Below are 17,713 nucleotides of genomic sequence, written 5' to 3'. Positions count from 1 at the left end.
CTGTTCTTTGGGCAGGAAGGGGATTTAGGCCACGCCCCCTTCATCCTAAGCCCGCCCCATGTTCCTAGGCCCCGCCCCCTGCTCCTAAGCCCCGCCCCCTTCCTTTTTCCCTCTGCTTTTTTGCGTCTTCCCCCTCCCCTTTCCCGGTTTTTCGGGTCTCCCCATTGGCTCCTCTAGCTCGGGGGGGGTTCCTGGCCACGCCCCCTCACCCAAGCCCCGCCCCTCTAGGCCCCGCCCCCTCCCACAAGCCCCTCCCCCTTGAAGGGGAGCCAATCCCCTATGACCAATCCCCTCCCCCTGTGGCCAATCCCCACCCCCTGGGGGGGGCCAAACCCCGCCCATAGGACGCCCCGCCCCCCGGCGTGGCCCCGCCCCCTTCCTCACAAGCCCCGCCCCCTGCAGGCCGTGGGCTGCTGGGAGCCCCCGGAGCGGCGCCCGGCCTGCGTGCGGCCCCTGGCCGAGCTCCGCCCCTTCCGGGGCGGCGACGAGGAGCCGGGGGCGGAGCTTAGGTGAGACCCGCCCCCCGCGAGAGGGGGCGGGGCTTGCGGCCTCGGTACCAATTTACCCCCCTCAATCTGCCCCTTTTGCCCCCAATTACCCCCCCTTGGACTCTAATTAACCCCCTGACACTAATTAGTCCCTCCCAGGCTCTAATGAGCCCCCCCCAATTAGCCCCCTCGGCGCTAATTAACCCCCTCAAGCCCCTAATTAACCCCCCCATCCCTTATTTCCCCCCACAGCCGCTAATTACCCCCCCTTCAATCCTTAATTACCCCCTGCAGACCCTAATTAACCCCCTTGGCGCTAATTAACCCCCCACCACAGACTCAAATTACCCCCTGCAGACCCTAATTACCCCCCCAGCCCTAATTACCCCCCCATCCCCTCCCATTGCCCCATAATCAGCCCCCTTGGGGGGGGGGTGGGTGGGCGGGGTCACGTGAAGGGGGCGGAGCCTCTGACCCCGCCCCCTCTGGCCCCGCCCCCCAGGTGACCCCCCAGGGGTCGCTGCTCCTGCAGCACCTGCTGCACCTGGGCGGGGCCGGGGGCGGGGCCGCGGGGGCGGGGCTAGAGGCGCTGCCCCCCCCCGCCCTGGCCGCCCTGGCCAGCTCCGCCCCCGGCGCCGCCCTCTGGGGGGCCCTGCTGGAGGCCCCGCCCCCGCCGGCCCCGCCCGCCGCCGCCGCCGCCGCCTCCTCCGCAAGCTGCGCGTGAGCGTTTCGGGGCGGAAACGGGCGGTTTTGGGCAAAAACGGGTGGTTTGGGGGGAAAAGAGGCACTTTGGGGCAAAAACGGGCCGTCTGGGGGAAAATAGGCATTTTGGGGCAAAAACGGGCCGTTTGGGGGGAAAATGGGCCGTTTGGGGCAAAAACGGGCCGTTTGGGGCAAAAACGGACCGTTTGGGGCCAAAATGGCCATTTGGGGGGAAAGCGGGAGGTTTGGGAGGAAAAACCTCGTTTTGGGGAAAAAAAAGGGTTTTGGGGAAAAGAAATGGTTTTGAGGGGGGGGACCTGGTTCTGGGGGCCGTTTGGGGGGAAAATCCTAGTTTTGGGGGCACTTTGGGGGTGAAAATTTGGGTTTCTAGGCCCAAATTTCCCTTTGGGGGGTGGGAAAATACCAAAGTCCGGGGGCGGTTTCCAGGCCCCCCCATGGGGCAGTTTCAGGTCCCCCCATTGGGGCAGTTTCCAGGTTCCCCATTGGGGCAGTTCCCAGGCCCCCCATTGGGGCAGTTTCCAGGCCCCCCCATGGGGCAGTTTCCAGGCCCCCCATTGGGCAGTTTCCAGGCCCCCCTATTGGGCAGTTTCCAGGCCCCCCATTGGGGCAGTTTCCAGGTTCCCCATGGGGCAGTTTCCAGGTTCCCCATTGGGCAGTTTCCAGGCCCCCCATGGGGCAGTTTCCAGGTCCCCCCATGGGGCAGTTTCCAGGTTCCCCATGGGGCAGTTTCCAGGTTCCCCATGGGGCAGTTTCCAGGTTCCCCATTGGGGCAGTTTCCAGGCCCCCCCATTGGGGCAGTTTCCAGGTTCCCCATGGGGCAGTTTCCAGGCCCCCCATGGGGCAGTTTCCAGGTTCCCCATTGGGCAGTTTCCAGGCCCCCCCATTGGGCAGTTTCCAGGCCCCCCCATTGGGCAGTTTCCAGGTTCCCCATGGGGCAGTTTCCAGGCCCCCCCATGGGGCAGTTTCCAGGCCCCCCCATGGGGCAGTTTCCAGGTCCCCCCATGGGGCAGTTTCCAGGTCCCACATGGGGCAGTTTCCAGGCCCCCCCATGGGGCAGTTTCCAGGTTCCCCATGGGGCAGTTTCCAGGCCCCCCCATGGGGCAGTTTCCAGGCCCCCCCATTGGGGCAGTTTCCAGGTTCCCCATTGGGCAGTTTCCAGGCCCCCCCATTGGGCAGTTTCCAGGCCCCCCATGGGGCAGTTTCCAGGCCCCCCATGGGGCAGTTTCCAGGCCCCCCCATTGGGCAGTTTCCAGGTTCCCCATTGGGCAGTTTCCAGGCCCCCCCATTGGGCAGTTTCCAGGCCCCGCCCCCTTTGCCCCCCATCCCTCCTCCCCCTCAACCCCTCCCCCCCCATGACGTCACTTCCTGTCCCGCCCCCCCCAGGGCCACCTGGGCGCTCTGGCCCGCAGCCCCCACGGCCGCCGCGTCCTGGAGGCCGCCTGGGCCGCCGCCCCCGGCCCCGCCCGCGCCGACATGGCCGCCGAGCTGGGTAAGCCCCGCCCCCCCCGGCCGCCATCTTGCTTTCCCCTCCCCCGGCGGCCATCTTGCCTCACTTTGGCCCCTCCTCCTCCTCAGCGGCGCAGGGGGCGGAGCTTCAGCGCGACCCCCATGGCCGCCGATTGGCCCGGGCCTGGCGCCTCGACCTGCTGCGCCGCAGCCCCCACGAGTGGCGCCGCCGCCATCTTGGAGCCGCCGCCGCCATCTTGGAGCAGCCGTAGGGACCGCCCCCCCCCCCTCCGGTGAGGTCACCGCTCCGGCAACCATAGAGAGCGGGGGGGGACTCGCGGGGACACCGTAGAGCGGCCTGGAGGACCACGGGAGCCACCATGGAGGCCTCGGAGGACTCCGACCATAGAGACCTTGGAGGATTCTCCCCATAGAGACCTTGGAAGACTCTGACCATAGAGACCTTGGAGGACTCCCACCATAAAGACCTTGGAGGACTCCCACCATAGAGACCTTGGAGGACTCTGACCATAGAAACCTTGGAGGATTTCCACCATAGAGACCTTGGAGGACTCCCACCATAAAGACCTTGGAGGACTCCCACCATAGAAACCTTGAAAGATTCCCACCATAGAGACCTTGGAGGACTCCGACCATAGAGGCCTTGGAAGAATCCCACCATAGAGTCCTGGATGACTGACCATTAGATCTTGGAGGACTTTGACTACGGAGACCTTGGAGGACTCCAATCATAGAAACCTTGGAGGACTCTGACCATAGAGACCTTGGAGGACCGAGTGCTGTGACACTCCCATTTTCCCCTCTCAGGGGGCGGGGCTTGTCTCTTTCGGCCCCTCCCACCCCCCGCCGCCATCTTGGCGCAGCACAGAGACCTCCGAGCCCTGTGATTGGTTGTCGGACCCTTTTATTGGCGGGAAGGGGGCGGCTCGGGGGGGTGGAGCCCAGGCGGGGGGCGGAGCTTAGCGGCCCCGGGGGCTGCTGGGAGCAGAGCTGGACCCTATGGGGCAGGACATTGACCCCAATGGGGGCAATTGAGGGGGTCCTGGGGCAATTAAGGGATCCTGGGGGGTAACTGGGAGCCTGAGGGGGGCAATTAACGGGATATTGGGGTAATTAATGAGTTCTGGGCGTCATTAATGGATACTCGGGGCACCTAATGGGGTCCTGGGTAATTGGAGGTGTCATGGGGGCTATTAAGGGGTCCCGGGGGTAATTAAGGGGGTATCGGGGTATTTAATGGGCTCCTGGGGGCAATTAATGGGTCCTCGGGTAATTAAGGGGCCCCAGGGGGCAATTAACGGTCCCTGGGGGGTAATTAGCGCCGGGGGGGGTTAATTAACCCCCCTCCCCCCCCGCAACTACGCGGGCTCCTCCCCCGGCCAAAATGGCGGCGGCCGGCGGTGCCGTAACCAAAATGGCGGCGGCCGACGGTGCCGTAACCAAAATGGCGGCGCCTGGTGGTGCCGTAGCCAAAATGGCGGCGCCCATTGCCGTACGGCGCCTTTAAGAGCCGCCGTTATCCGCGCGGCCAATGGGAGCGCCGCATGCAAATGAGAGGGGCGGGGCGGGCGCGGGCGGAAGGGGCGGGGCGTCCAAGATGGCGGCGGTGGCGGCCGGGCGCGGCGCCGCTTCAAGTGGGCGCTGGAGCTCGGGGGCCCCGCGGCGGGGGGGCGGTGAGAGACGGCGGCCGCGGGGGGCCAAAAGGGCCAAAACGGGGGGAAAACGGGGAAAAATGGGGAAAAACGGGGGGAAAACGGGGGGAAAAATGGGGAAAACGGGGAAAAAATGGGGGAAATGGGAGGGGGGGGACACGGCGGAAATATGGGGAAAAAGGGGGGGAAAATGGGGAAAACAGAGGGGAAAATGGGGAAAAGGAGGGGGAAACGGGGAAAGGGTGGGGGGGAATGGGGAGAATGGGGATAAAATGGGGAAAATAGGGGGAAAATGGGAGAAAAACAGGGAAAATGAGGTAAAAAAGGAGGAAATGAGGGGGAAAAGTGGAGAAATATGGGGCAAAAAGAGGGGAAAAACAGGGAAAACCAGGGAAAATGGGGGTAAAACAGGAGGAAAATGGGGGAAAAAGAGGGAGAATGGGGGAAAAAGGGGGAAAATGGGGGGAAACTGAGGAAAGGGGGGGGAAATGAGGGGGAAACGGGGAAAAATGGAGAAAATGAGAAAAGGGGAGAATTAGAGGAAACTGAGGAAAAATGAGGGGAAAATGGGGAAAAACAAGGAAAACGGGAAAAGGGGGAAAAACGGGGAAAATGGAAAAAGTGGGAAAAACAGGGAAATTGGGTGGAAAGGGGGGGAAAACGGGGGGGAAAATAGGGCAAAAGGGGGGGGGAAACGTAAAAAGGGGGAAAATTGGGGGAAAAATGGGGTGGAAACAGAGAAAAAGGGAGGAAAACAGGGAAGGGGGATGAAAAAGAGGAAAATGGGGGGAGAAAGGGGGATACTGGGGGGAAAAAGTGGGAAAATGGGGGGAAAAGGGGAAAAACAGGGGGAAAATGGAGAAAAGGGGGAAACTGGAAGGGGAAAGAAGGGGAAAAGTGGGAGGAAAAGGGGAAAAGAGAGGGGAAAAAAGAGGAGGAAAGAAAGGGGAAGAAAGGGGAAAAGAGGAAAAAAGAGGGAAAAGAGGCAGGGAAAAGGGAAAAAGGGGGAAAAGAGGGGGAAAAAAGGGAAAAAGAGGGGGAAAAGGGGGAAAAGGGAGGGGAAATGGGGAAAAGGGGGGAAAAAAGGAGAAAAGGGGGAAAAAAAGGGGAAAGAGAGGGGAAAAAAGGGGAAAAGAGGAGGGGAAAAAGGGAAAACGGGGAAAAAAGGGGAAAAGAGGGGGGGAAAAGGGGGAAAAGAGGGGGGAAAAGGGAGGAAAAGAGGGGGAAAAAAGGGGAAAAAGGGGAAAAGAGGGAGAAAAAAGGGGAAAAGGGGGGATAAGAGGGGGGAAAAGGGGGGAAAAAGGGGAAAAGAGGGGGGAAAAATGGGAAAAGAGGGAGAAAAAATGGAAAAGAGGGGGAAAAAGGGGGAAACAGGGGGAAAAAAAGGAAAAGAGGAGGGGAAAAGAGGGGGGAAAACAAGAAAAAAGGGGGGAAAAAGAGGAAAAGAGGGAAAAAAGGGAAAAGGGGGGAAAGGGGAAAAGAGGAGGGAAAAAGGAGAAAAGAGGGGGAAAAAGAGGAAAAGGGAGGGGAAAAGAGGGGGAAAAGAGGGGGGAAAAGGGGAAAAGAGAGGGGAAAAGAGGGGGAAAAGAGGGGGGAAAAGGGGAAAAGAGAGGGGAAAGAGGGGGGGAAAAGAGGGGGGGAAAAAAGGGAAAAGAGGGGGAGAAAAGGGGAAAAAAGAGAGAAAAAGAGAGGAGAAAACGGGGGAAAAAGGGGAAAAGAGAGGGGAAAAGGGGAAAAAAGGGGGAAAAGGAGGAAAAAACGGGGAAAATGGGGGAAAAACCTGGAAAATGGCGGCAAACCCGGCAGCCCCCGCGGCGGCGCCGACGGCCCCCGTGGGCTTCGCGGAGAAGCAGCTCCCGGGCGGGGGCGTCCAGGAGAGCGACCGCATCCTGGTGGAAAAGGTGGGGATTTCCCCCAAAATTCCCGGAATTTCGGGAATTCCGGGAATTCCGGGAATTCCGATTGTTGTTCCGGTTGTAGCGGTGTTGGGACGTGGCGCTGGCGCCGCTCAAGCAGCTGCCCATGAACCTGTTCGTGCTCTACATGGCCGGCAATGGCGTCGCCATCTTCCCCGCCATGATGGTCGCCATGATGGGGTGGAGGCCGCTGCAGGCGCTGCTGGGAGCGGGGAGCAGTGAGGAGAGGGGCGGGGCTGGGGGCGGGGCTTGGGGGCGGGGCTTGGGGGTGGGGGTGGAGCTTGGGGTGGGGGGTGGAGCTTGGGGTTGGTGGGGGGAGCTGCTGCCTGGGGGAGATGGGAGGGGGGGTGATGGGGGGGGCTGGGGGTGGTGGGGGCGTGGTCATGTAGAGGGGGCGGGGCTTGGGAGTGGGGGTGGAGCTTGGGGGGTGGTGGGGGCGGGGCTTGGGGTGGGGGTGGAGCTTGGGGGGTGGGGGGAGCTTGGGGGGAGCTGCTGCCTGGGGGAGATGGGAGGGGGTGATGGGGGGGGGTGATGGGGGTGGAGGGGGCGGAGCTTGGGGGGGTTGGTGGGGCGGAGCTTGGGGGGGTTGGTGGGGGGCGGAGCTTGGGGGGGTTGGTGGGGGCGGGGCTTGGGGGGTTGGTGGGGGGAGCTGCTGCCTGGGGGAGATGGGAGGGGGTGATGGGGGGGGCTGGGGGGTGGAGGGGGCGTGGTCATGTAGTGGGGGCGGGGCTTGGGGGTGGGGTGGAGCGTGGGGGTGGAGCTTGGGGGTTGGTGGGGGGAGCCTGGGGGAGATGGGAGGGGGTGATGGGGGGGCTTGGGGGTGGAGGGGGCGGAGCTTGGGGGTTGGTGGGGGCGGGGCTTGGGCGGTTGGTGGGGGGCGGAGCTTGGGGGGTTGGTGGGGGGTGGAGCTTGGGGGGTTGGTGGGGGGAGCTGCTGCCTGGGGGAGATGGGAGGGGGTGATGGGGGGGCTTGGGGTGGAGGGGGCGTGGTCATGTAGTGGGGGCGGGGCTAGGGGGTTGTGGGGGGCGTGGCCAAAGGGAGGAGGGGCAGATTAGGGGTGGGCTTGGGGGGGATGGCTGGGCCTGGGTGATGTCACGGGGGGGGCGTGTCCACGGCGCCATCACGGGGGGCGCTTTGTGGGCGTGGCCAGGGTGACGTCACGGGCTTGGGGGGGGGCGTGGCCACGGCGGCGGGGGGGGGGAGCGCGGCCACCGGGGAGGTTGTAGATGGGTGAACGGAGGGGGGGGGTGTGGCCTCACGGGGGCGGGGCCTCGCGGGTGATGACGTCATGGTGACGTCACGCTGACGTCAGCGCTGCGGCTGCTGGAGAGCTCGAGCCGGCCGGCCCTGCAGGGCCTCGTGTTCCTGGTGGGCAACGGGCTGGGGCTGGCGCTGGCCCTCTACAAGTGCCAGGCCATGGGGCTGCTGCCCACGCACGCCTCCGATTGGCTGGCCTTCGTGGCCCCGCCCCAGGTGGGCGGGACACGCCCCCCTTCCCCGCGGGGGACCCGCCCCCCTGGGTCCAGCCCCTCCCCTTGAGTCCTATGGGGTGGGATTGGGAGGGGGGGGGTCCTGGGGCCCCGCCCCCTGGGTGTGGCCACGCCCCCTGGGTGAGGCCACGCCCCCTGGCCACGCCCCCTCCCCGCTGGGGACCCGCCCCCCTTAGTTTGGGCCCCTCCTCTTGGGTCCTATAGGGTGGGATTGGGGGGGGGGGAGCCCTGGGTAGCTGGGGCCCCGCCCCCTGGGTGAGGCCCCGCCCCCCCCCACATCAGGACACGCCCCCGGGGTGGGAGGGGGGGGAGGGGGGACCTCTCGGGTCCTATTGGGCAGGAAGGGGACAGGGAGTCCTGGGGCCCCGCCCCCTGGTGAGGCCCCGCCCCCCGGGTGTGGTCACGCCCCCCGGCCACGCCCCCCTCTCTGACTCCTCCCCCTTCCCCCCCCACAGCGCATGGAGCTCTCCGGGGGGGGGGGCTGCTCCTCTGACCCCGCCCCCCCCCCTCCAATAAAGGCGTTTTGGGCTCATTTCAGGCCGTTTTGGGACAATTCGGGGGGGGCGTTACCGGTTTGGGGCGATTCGGGGGAATTTCACAGCCGTTTTGGGGCCAAACTGCCTGGTTTTGGGCAAACCCCCTCTTGGGGGGGTGAGTGGGTAAACTCAGGGCCTTTTCGGGGCCAATTTGGCCCCTTTTGGGCAAATTTTGCCTTTTTTGGGATCACCGACCCGTTTCCGCCGCTTTTTTGCCTCAAAACCGGCCCCGTTTTGGGCCCAAATCCCCTTTTTTCAGCACTCGCACACGGCCGTTTCCAACCTCCTTTATTGCCCCCCATCCGGGGCCTAATTAGCCCCTAATTAGCCCCTAATTAGCCCCTAATTAGCCTAATTAGGGGGTAATTAACACCCAATTAACCCCCTTGGGGCTAATTAACACCGGGGGGGGGGTTAATTAATTGTCATTTCGCTGGGGGCACTTCCGGGCCGCCATTTTGTGTCACCCACCCCGTGTGGCGGCGGCCATTTTGTGCCGCCCGTTTTGTGGTTTCTTGGCCGTTTTTGGGTGTTTTTGGGCCGTTTCGGGGCGTTTTTGGGTGTTTTTGGGGGTGTTTTGGGGGTGTTTTTGACCGTTCCGGGGTGTTTTTTGGCGGTTTCGGGGTGTTTTTGGGCCGTTTTCGGGGCGTTTTGGGCCTCACGGATACAGCGTCGCCACCTCTCCGTCAGCACCTCCAGGTCTGTGCCAAGCTCGTAGGGCTCATTAGCGCTAATTAGCACCTCCCCCCACGTTAATTAACCCCTCCCCATGTTAATTAACCCCCTTCCCTAATAATTAGCCGCTCGGCGTGCTTAATTAACCCCTTATTTATCTAATTATCCCCTCATTCATCTACCCATCTGCCCCATCCCATTCCCTATCCAATTAACACCCTCCATAGCTAATTACCCCCCAACCTAATTACCCCCCAACCTAATTACCCCCCAACCTGCCTAATTACCCCATCCCCATGCTAATTAGTCCTTTTCCATGCTAATTAACCCCCTTAAATGCTTAATTACCCCCTCATTTCCTAATGACCCCCCTGTTCTCCCAGCCAGGACCCCCAATCCCCATCCCCAAACCAACCCCCCCCCCCGGTGCTAATTACCCCCCCAGGTGCTAATTAACCTTCTCCCCTACTAATTAATCCCCTTAAATGCTTCATGCGCCCAAATCCGCCCCAAAATGAGCCCAAATCCGCCCAAAATGAGCCAAATCCGCCCAAAATGAGCCAAAATCTGCCCAAAATGCGCCCAAATCCGCCCAAAATGAGCCAAAATCCGCCCAAAATGAGCCCAAATCCGCCCAAAATGCGCCAAAACCCACCCAAAATGAGCCCAAATCTGCCCAAAATGAGCCAAAATCTGCCCAAAATGCGCCCAAATCCGCCCAAAATGAGCCCAAATCCGCCCAAAATACCCCAAAATGCGCCAAATCCGCCCAAAATGAGCCAAAATCCGCCCAAAATGAGCCAAACACGCCAAAATGCGCCCAAATCCGCCCAAAATGAACCAAAATCCGCCCAAAATGAGCGAAAATCCGCCCAAAATGCGCCAAAACCCACCCAAAATGCGCCCAAATCTGCCCAAAATGAGCGAAAATCTGCCCAAAATGAGCGAAAATCCGCCTCGGGACCCCCAAAAACACCCCAAATCCACCCCAAATCCGCCCAAAATGAGCCAAAATCTGCCCAAAATGAGCCAAAATCCGCCTCGGGACCCCCAAAAACACCCCAAATCCGCCCAAAATGCGCCAAAACCCGCCCAAAATGCGCCCAAATCCGCCCAAAATGAACCAAAATCCGCCCAAAATGAGCCCAAATCCGCCCAAAATGAGCGAAAATCCGCCCAAAATGAGCCAAAATCCGCCCAAAATGAGCCAAAATCCACCTCGGGACCCCCAAAAACACCCCAAATCCACCCCAAATCCGCCCAAAATGCGCCAAAACACGCCCAAAATGCGCCCAAATCCCCCCAAAATGAACCAAAATCCGCCCAAAATGAGCCCAAAACCGCCCAAAATGAGCCAAAATCCACCCAAAATGAGCGAAAATCCGCCCCGGGACCCCCAAAAACACCCCAAATCCACCCCAAATCCGCCCAAAATGCGCCCAAATCCGCCCAAAATGCGCCCAAATCCGCCCAAAATGAGCCAAAATCCGCCCAAAATGAGCCAAAATCCGCCCAAAATGAGCCAAAATCCACCTCGGGACCCCCAAAAACACCCCAAATCCACCCCAAATCCGCCCAAAATGCGCCCAAATCCGCCCAAAATGAACCAAAATCCGCCCAAAATGAGCCCAAATCCGCCCAAAATGCGCCCAAATCCGCCCAAAATGAGCCAAAATCCGCCCAAAATGAGCCAAAATCCGCCCCGGGACCCCCAAAAACACCCCAAATCCACCCCAAATACCCCAAAATGCGCCAAAACCCACCCAAAATGAACGAAAATCCGCCCAAAATGAGCCCAAATCCGCCCAAAATCCACCCCAAACGCTTCCAAATCTGCCTGAACTGCCCCAAAATCCCCCTCAAATCCACCCAAATGGGCCAAAACCCGCCCAAAATGCTCCAAATCCACCTGAAATGCTCCAAAATCCACCCCGGGACCCCCAAATCCACCCCAAATACCCCCAAATCCGCCCAAAATGGCCCAAAATTCACCCCGAATTCTTCCCAAATGCCCCCAAATCCACCCAAAATGCCCCCGAATCTGCCCAAACTGCACCAAAATCTACCCCAAATCCACCTGAAATCAACCCAAAACGCACTCAAATCCGCTCGAAATCCACCCCAAATGCCACCAAATACTCCTAAATCAACCCAAAATGCTCCAAAACCCGCCCAAAATGCCCCCGAATCTGCCCAAACGGCACCAAAATCCACCCAAAATGCTCCCAGATCCACCCAAAATGCCAAAATCCACCCAAATACCCTCAAATCCACCTGAAATGCACCCAAAATCCACCCCAATACCCGGGCAGGGCTCTCGCTATGGGGCAGCCCCATAGATCCCTATGGGGCAGGGCTCTCTATGGGGCAGCCCCATTGCTCTCTATGGGGCACAGCTCTCTATGGGGCAGCCCCATTGCTCTCTATGGGGCAGGGGGCGCTATGGGGCAGCCCCATTGCTCGCTATGGGGCAGCCCCATTGCTCTCTATGGGGCACAGCTCTCTATGGGGCAGCCCCATTGCTCTCTATGGGGCAGGGTCTCGCTATGGGGCAGCCCCATTGCTCTCTATGGGGCAGGGCTCTCTATGGGGCAGCCCCATTGCTCTCTATGGGGCACAGCTCTCTATGGGGCAGCCCCATTGCTCTCTATGGGGCAGGGGTCACTATGGGGCAGCCCCATTGCTCTCTATGGGGCACAGCTCTCTATGGGGCAGCCCCATTGCTCTCTATGGGGCAGGGCTCTCTATGGGGCAGGGGTCGCTATGGGGCAGCCCCATTGCTCTCTATGGGGCACAGCTCTCTATGGGGCAGCCCCATTGCTCTCTATGGGGCAGGGGGCGCTATGGGGCAGTCCCATTGCTCGCTATGGGGCAGCCCCATTGCTCTCTATGGGGCAGGGTCTCGCTATGGGGCAGCCCCATTGCTCTCTATGGGGCAGGGCTCTCTATGGGGCAGCCCCATTGCTCTCTATGGGGCACAGCTCTCTATGGGGCAGCCCCATTGCTCTCTATGGGGCAGGGGTCACTATGGGGCAGCCCCATTGCTCTCTATGGGGCACAGCTCTCTATGGGGCAGCCCCATTGCTCTCTATGGGGCAGGGCTCTCTATGGGGCAGGGGTCGCTATGGGGCAGCCCCATTGCTCTCTATGGGGCACAGCTCTCTATGGGGCAGCCCCATTGCTCTCTATGGGGCAGGGGGCGCTATGGGGCAGTCCCATTGCTCGCTATGGGGCAGCCCCATTGCTCTCTATGGGGCAGGGTCTCGCTATGGGGCAGCCCCATTGCTCTCTATGGGGCAGGGCTCTCTATGGGGCAGCCCCATTGCTCTCTATGGGGCACAGCTCTCTATGGGGCAGCCCCATTGCTCTCTATGGGGCAGGGTCTCGCTATGGGGCAGCCCCATAGATCGCTATGGGGCAGGGTCTCGCTATTGGGCAGCCCCATTGCTCTCTATGGGGTAGGGCTCTCTATGGGGCAGCCCCATTGCTCTCTATGGGGCAGGGGTCGCTATGGGGCAGCCCCATTGCTTTCTATGGGGCAGGATCTCTCTATGGGGCAGCCCCATTGCTCTCTATGGGGCACAGCTCTCTATGGGGCAGCCCCATTGCTCTCTATGGGGCAGGTTCTCTCTATGGGGCAGCCCCATTGCTCTCTATGGGGTAGGGCTCTCTATGGGGCAGCCCCATTGCTCTCTATGGGGCACAGCTCTCTATGGGGCAGCCCCATTGCTCTCTATGGGGCAGGGCTCTCTCTATGGGGCAGCCCCATTGCTCTCTATGGGGCACAGCTCTCTATGGGGCAGCCCCATTGCTCTCTATGGGGCAGGGCTCGCTATGGGGCAGCCCCATTGCTCTCTATGGGGCAGGGCTCTCTATGGGGCAGCCCCATTGCTCTCTATGGGGCACAGCTCTCTATGGTGCAGCCCCATTGCTGTCTATGGGGCAGGGCTCTCTATGGGGCAGGGGTCGCTATGGGGCAGCCCCATTGCTCTCTATGGGGCAGGGGGCGCTATGGGGCAGCCCCATTGCTCTCTATGGGGCAGGATCTCTCTATGGGGCAGCCCCATTGCTCTCTATGGGGCACAGCTCTCTATGGGGCAGCCCCATTGCTCTCTATGGGGCAGGGTCTCGCTATGGGGCAGCCCCATTGCTCTCAATGGGGCAGGATCTCTCTATGGGGCAGCCCCATTGCTCTCTATGGGGCAGGGCTCTCGCTATGGGGCAGCCCCATTGCTGTCTATGGGGCAGGGGTCGCTATGGGGCAGCCCCATTGCTCTCTATGGGGCAGGCGGTGCTATGGGGCAGGGCCATTGCTCTCTATGGGGCAGGGTCTCGCTATGGGGCAGCCCCATTGCTCTCTATGGGGCAGGGGTCGCTATGGGGCAGCCCCATTGCTCTCTATGGGGCACAGCTCTCGCTATGGGGCAGCCCCATTGCTCTCTATGGGGCAGCCCCATTGCTCTCTATGGGGCAGGCTCTCTCTATGGGGCAGCCCCATTGCTCTCTATGGGGCAGGGTCTCTCTATGGGGCAGCCCCATTGCTCTCTATGGGGCAGGGGGCGCTATGGGGCAGCCCCATTGCACTCTATGGGGCACAGCTCTCTATGGGGCAGCCCCATTGCTCTCTATGGGGCACAGCTCTCGCTATGGGGCAGCCCCATTGCTCGCTATGGGGCAGGGATCTCGCTATGGGGCAGCCCCATTGCTCTCTATGGGGCAGGGCTCTCTATGGGGCAGCCCCATTGCTCTCTATGGGGCACAGCTCTCTATGGTGCAGCCCCATTGCTGTCTATGGGGCAGGGCTCTCTATGGGGCAGGGGTCGCTATGGGGCAGCCCCATTGCTCTCTATGGGGCAGGGGGCGCTATGGGGCAGCCCCATTGCTCTCTATGGGGCAGGATCTCTCTATGGGGCAGCCCCATTGCTCTCTATGGGGCACAGCTCTCTATGGGGCAGCCCCATTGCTCTCTATGGGGCAGGGTCTCGCTATGGGGCAGCCCCATTGCTCTCAATGGGGCAGGATCTCTCTATGGGGCAGCCCCATTGCTCTCTATGGGGCAGGGCTCTCGCTATGGGGCAGCCCCATTGCTGTCTATGGGGCAGGGGTCGCTATGGGGCAGCCCCATTGCTCTCTATGGGGCAGGCGGTGCTATGGGGCAGGGCCATTGCTCTCTATGGGGCAGGGTCTCGCTATGGGGCAGCCCCATTGCTCTCTATGGGGCAGGGGTCGCTATGGGGCAGCCCCATTGCTCTCTATGGGGCACAGCTCTCGCTATGGGGCAGCCCCATTGCTCTCTATGGGGCAGCCCCATTGCTCTCTATGGGGCAGGCTCTCTCTATGGGGCAGCCCCATTGCTCTCTATGGGGCAGGGTCTCTCTATGGGGCAGCCCCATTGCTCTCTATGGGGCAGGGGGCGCTATGGGGCAGCCCCATTGCACTCTATGGGGCACAGCTCTCTATGGGGCAGCCCCATTGCTCTCTATGGGGCACAGCTCTCGCTATGGGGCAGCCCCATTGCTCGCTATGGGGCAGGGATCTCGCTATGGGGCAGCCCCATTGCTCTCTATGGGGCAGGGCTCTCTATGGGGCAGCCCCATTGCTCTCTATGGGGCACAGCTCTCTATGGTGCAGCCCCATTGCTGTCTATGGGGCAGGGCTCTCTATGGGGCAGGGGTCGCTATGGGGCAGCCCCATTGCTCTCTATGGGGCAGGGGGCGCTATGGGGCAGCCCCATTGCTCTCTATGGGGCAGGGCTCTCTCTATGGGGCAGCCCCATTGCTCTCTATGGGGCACAGCTCTCTATGGGGCAGCCCCATTGCTCTCTATGGGGCAGGGTCTCGCTATGGGGCAGCCCCATTGCTCTCAATGGGGCAGGATCTCTCTATGGGGCAGCCCCATTGCTCTCTATGGGGCACAGCTCTCTATGGGGCAGCCCCATTGCTCTCTATGGGGCAGGGCTCTCGCTATGGGGCAGCCCCATTGCTCTCTATGGGGCAGGGCTCTCTATGGGGCAGCCCCATTGCTCTCTATGGGGCACAGCTCTCTATGGGGCAGCCCCATTGCTCTCTATGGGGCAGGGTCTCGCTATGGGGCAGCCCCATTGCTCTCAATGGGGCAGGATCTCTCTATGGGGCAGCCCCATTGCTCTCTATGGGGCAGGGCTCTCGCTATGGGGCAGCCCCATTGCTGTCTATGGGGCAGGGGTCGCTATGGGGCAGCCCCATTGCTCTCTATGGGGCAGGCGGTGCTATGGGGCAGGGCCATTGCTCTCTATGGGGCAGGGTCTCGCTATGGGGCAGCCCCATTGCTCTCTATGGGGCAGGGTCTCACTATGGGGCAGCCCCATTGCTCTCTATGGGGCAGGGCTCTCTATGGGGCAGCCCCATTGCTCGCTATGGGGCAGGGTCTCGCTATGGGGCAGCCCCATTGCTCTCTATGGGGCAGCCCCATTGCTCTCTATGGGGCAGGGCTCTCGCTATGGGGCAGCCCCATTGCTCTCTATGGGGCAGGGCTCTCTATGGGGCAGCCCCATTGCTCGCTATGGGGCAGGGTCTCGCTATGGGGCAGCCCCATTGCTCTCTATGGGGCACAGCTCTCTATGGGGCAGCCCCATTGCTCTCTATGGGGCAGCGGTCGCTATAGGGCAGCCCCATTGCTCTCTATGGGGCAGGGGTCGCTATGGGGCAGCCCCATTGCTCTCTATGGGGCAGGGCTCTCGCTATGGGGCGGGGCCGCTGACGTCATCGCCGGGGGGCGGGGCCGGCGCCGAGGGCGTGGCCGGCGTCTCCAGGCTCCGCCCACCGGGGGGCCACAGGTTGCCTGGAGACCCAGTGACGTCATCGCCGCGGCCACGCCCCCTCCCTTAGACCCGCCCCCTCCTCCCAGGCCCTCAAACCCCGCCCATTCCAGACCCCGCCCCTTCCAGACCCCGCCCACCCCGGCGGCCATCTTGTCCTCCCCATAGACCCCTTCCATTGGGTCCCCCCTATTCACCACACGCAGCCGCGTCACGTGGCCACCGCCTTTATTCACCGGAAGCGCCGCCCTGTTCCCCCCCCCTCCCGGGGCACTTCCGCCTCGGTGCCGCGCGCGGCGCGTCCGGGCGGGCAACGCGCGGCGCCGCGCGGGAGGTTCCGGGCCGCGGAGGTTCCGGGGGGCGGGTTTTCACGGCGGTTCCGGTTCCGGCCTCCCCGGTTCCGGTCTCAGAGCAGCGGCCGCGGCCGCTGCGTGGGCAGCACCCGGAAGCGCCGCTTCAGCGCCACCCGGTGCCGCGAGTATTTGTCGTCCGGGGAGAAACGCGCCGGGTGCGCCGAGGCCGTGGCGCGACCGTCCGGGGCCCATTTCTGCGCCGCAACCGGAAGCGCCTGTTACCAACGCGCTCCCCACTTCCGCCCTTACTGCGCTCCCCCCTCATTCCCCCCCCCATCAGTTCCGGTGTCTCCCCCCCCCCCAAACAGGAGCCTCCCGGTTCCGCTCCCCCCCCCCTCCCGGTGCTCCCGGTTTCCGCTTCCGCTTCCGGTACCTTCAGGGTGTAGACCCGCTCCCCGCGCTCGTTCTCGTAGAACTGCAGGAACATGGCGGCCGCCGCGCGCTGCGCGCAAAGGATCCCGGGAGGAGCCCGCGCGCTGACGTCACCGCCGCGCGGCCCCGGCGCCGCGCGCGGGGAGCGCTGGGAAATGGAGTCCGCGGCCGCCATTGGGATCCCCATAGGGGCCAATAGGGAGCCATGGGGCTGCCCCATAGGGACCCATAGACCCCATAGGGACCCATAGGGAGCCATGGGGCTGCCCCATAGGGACCCCCTGCCCCATAGGGACCCCCTGCCCCATAGGGATCCATTGCCACATAGTGATCCATTGGAATCCCCATAGGGGTCCCCTTGCCAAATAGTGATCCATTGGGTTCCATTGGGCCCCTGCGTCACCATGGATACCGGCCCCCCCCATTTTAACGGCCACTTCCGGTCCATCATGGCGGCCGCGGAGCTGGAGCTGGAGCCCTACCTGGAGCAGCTGTGCGGGGGGCGGGGCTTCGTGCGTCACGTGAGCGGGGAGGGGCCCCGGGAAACCCCGTTGCCAAATAGGGAGCCATTGGGAGCCCCATAGGGAGCCCCTTGCCAAATAGGGAGCCATTGGGAGCCCCATAGGGAGCCCATTGCCAAATAGGGAGCCATTGGGAGCCCCATAGGGAGCCCCTTGCCAAATAGGGAGCCATTGGGAGCCCCATAGGGAGCCCCTGCCAAATAGGGAGCCATTGGGAGCCCCATAGGGAACCCCCTGCCAAATAGGGAGCCATTGGGAGCCCCATAGGGAACCCCTGCCAAATAGGGAGCCATTGGGAGCCCCATAGGGAGCCCCTGCCAAATAGGGAGCCATTGGGAGCCCCATAGGGAGCCCATTGCCAAATAGGGAGCCATTGGGAGCCCCATAGGGAGCCCCTGCCAAATAGGGAGCCATTGGGAGCCCCATAGGGAGCCCCTGCCAAATAGGGAGCCATTGGGAGCCCCATAGGGAGCCCCTGCCAAATAGGGAGCCATTGGGAGCCCCATAGGGAACCCCTGCCAAATAGGGAGCCATTGGGAGCCCCATAGGGAGCCCCTGCCAAATAGGGAGCCATTGGGAGCCCCATAGGGAGCCCATTGCCAAATAGGGAGCCATTGGGAGCCCCATAGGGAGCCCCTGCCAAATAGGGAGCCATTGGGAGCCCCATAGGGAGCCCCTGCCAAATAGGGAGCCATTGGGAGCCCCATAGGGAGCCCATTGCCAA

The 17,713-nt window shown here is 62.2% G+C and overlaps 2 protein-coding genes across 2 annotated transcripts; one reads left to right on the top strand and one right to left on the bottom strand.

The window, feature by feature from the left end:
• The first annotated feature begins 6,164 nt into the window (after positions 1 to 6,164).
• On the top strand, positions 6,165 to 8,990 carry EMC4 (ER membrane protein complex subunit 4). The gene is made up of 5 exons (XM_088537883.1): positions 6,165 to 6,231; positions 6,311 to 6,464; positions 7,559 to 7,719; positions 8,192 to 8,308; positions 8,943 to 8,990. Exons 2-5 carry the CDS (start codon positions 6,353 to 6,355, stop codon positions 8,988 to 8,990), a joined length of 438 nt encoding a protein of 145 aa, XP_088394009.1. The 5' UTR covers positions 6,165 to 6,231; positions 6,311 to 6,352.
• A 7,153-nt stretch (positions 8,991 to 16,143) lies between these two features.
• Positions 16,144 to 16,524, bottom strand: LOC148591280 (H/ACA ribonucleoprotein complex subunit 3-like). Its single transcript, XM_088537880.1, has 2 exons — positions 16,470 to 16,524; positions 16,144 to 16,290 (listed from the first exon to the last, which is right to left on the bottom strand). The coding sequence occupies exons 1-2, from the start codon at positions 16,521 to 16,523 to the stop codon at positions 16,150 to 16,152; spliced, it is 195 nt and encodes a 64-aa protein (XP_088394006.1). The 5' UTR covers position 16,524; the 3' UTR covers positions 16,144 to 16,149.
• Positions 16,525 to 17,713: the final 1,189 nt, after the last annotated feature.

The sequence above is a fragment of the Tinamus guttatus genome, unplaced genomic scaffold (assembly GCF_059628265.1).
Source record: "Tinamus guttatus ecotype Peru unplaced genomic scaffold, ASM5962826v1 Tinamus_guttatus_pri_ptg000876l, whole genome shotgun sequence".
In the NCBI taxonomy this organism is placed as follows: Eukaryota; Metazoa; Chordata; class Aves; order Tinamiformes; family Tinamidae; genus Tinamus; species Tinamus guttatus.
Note: the sequence above shows the minus strand (reverse complement) of the source record. Positions and strands in the feature narration are given on the sequence as shown.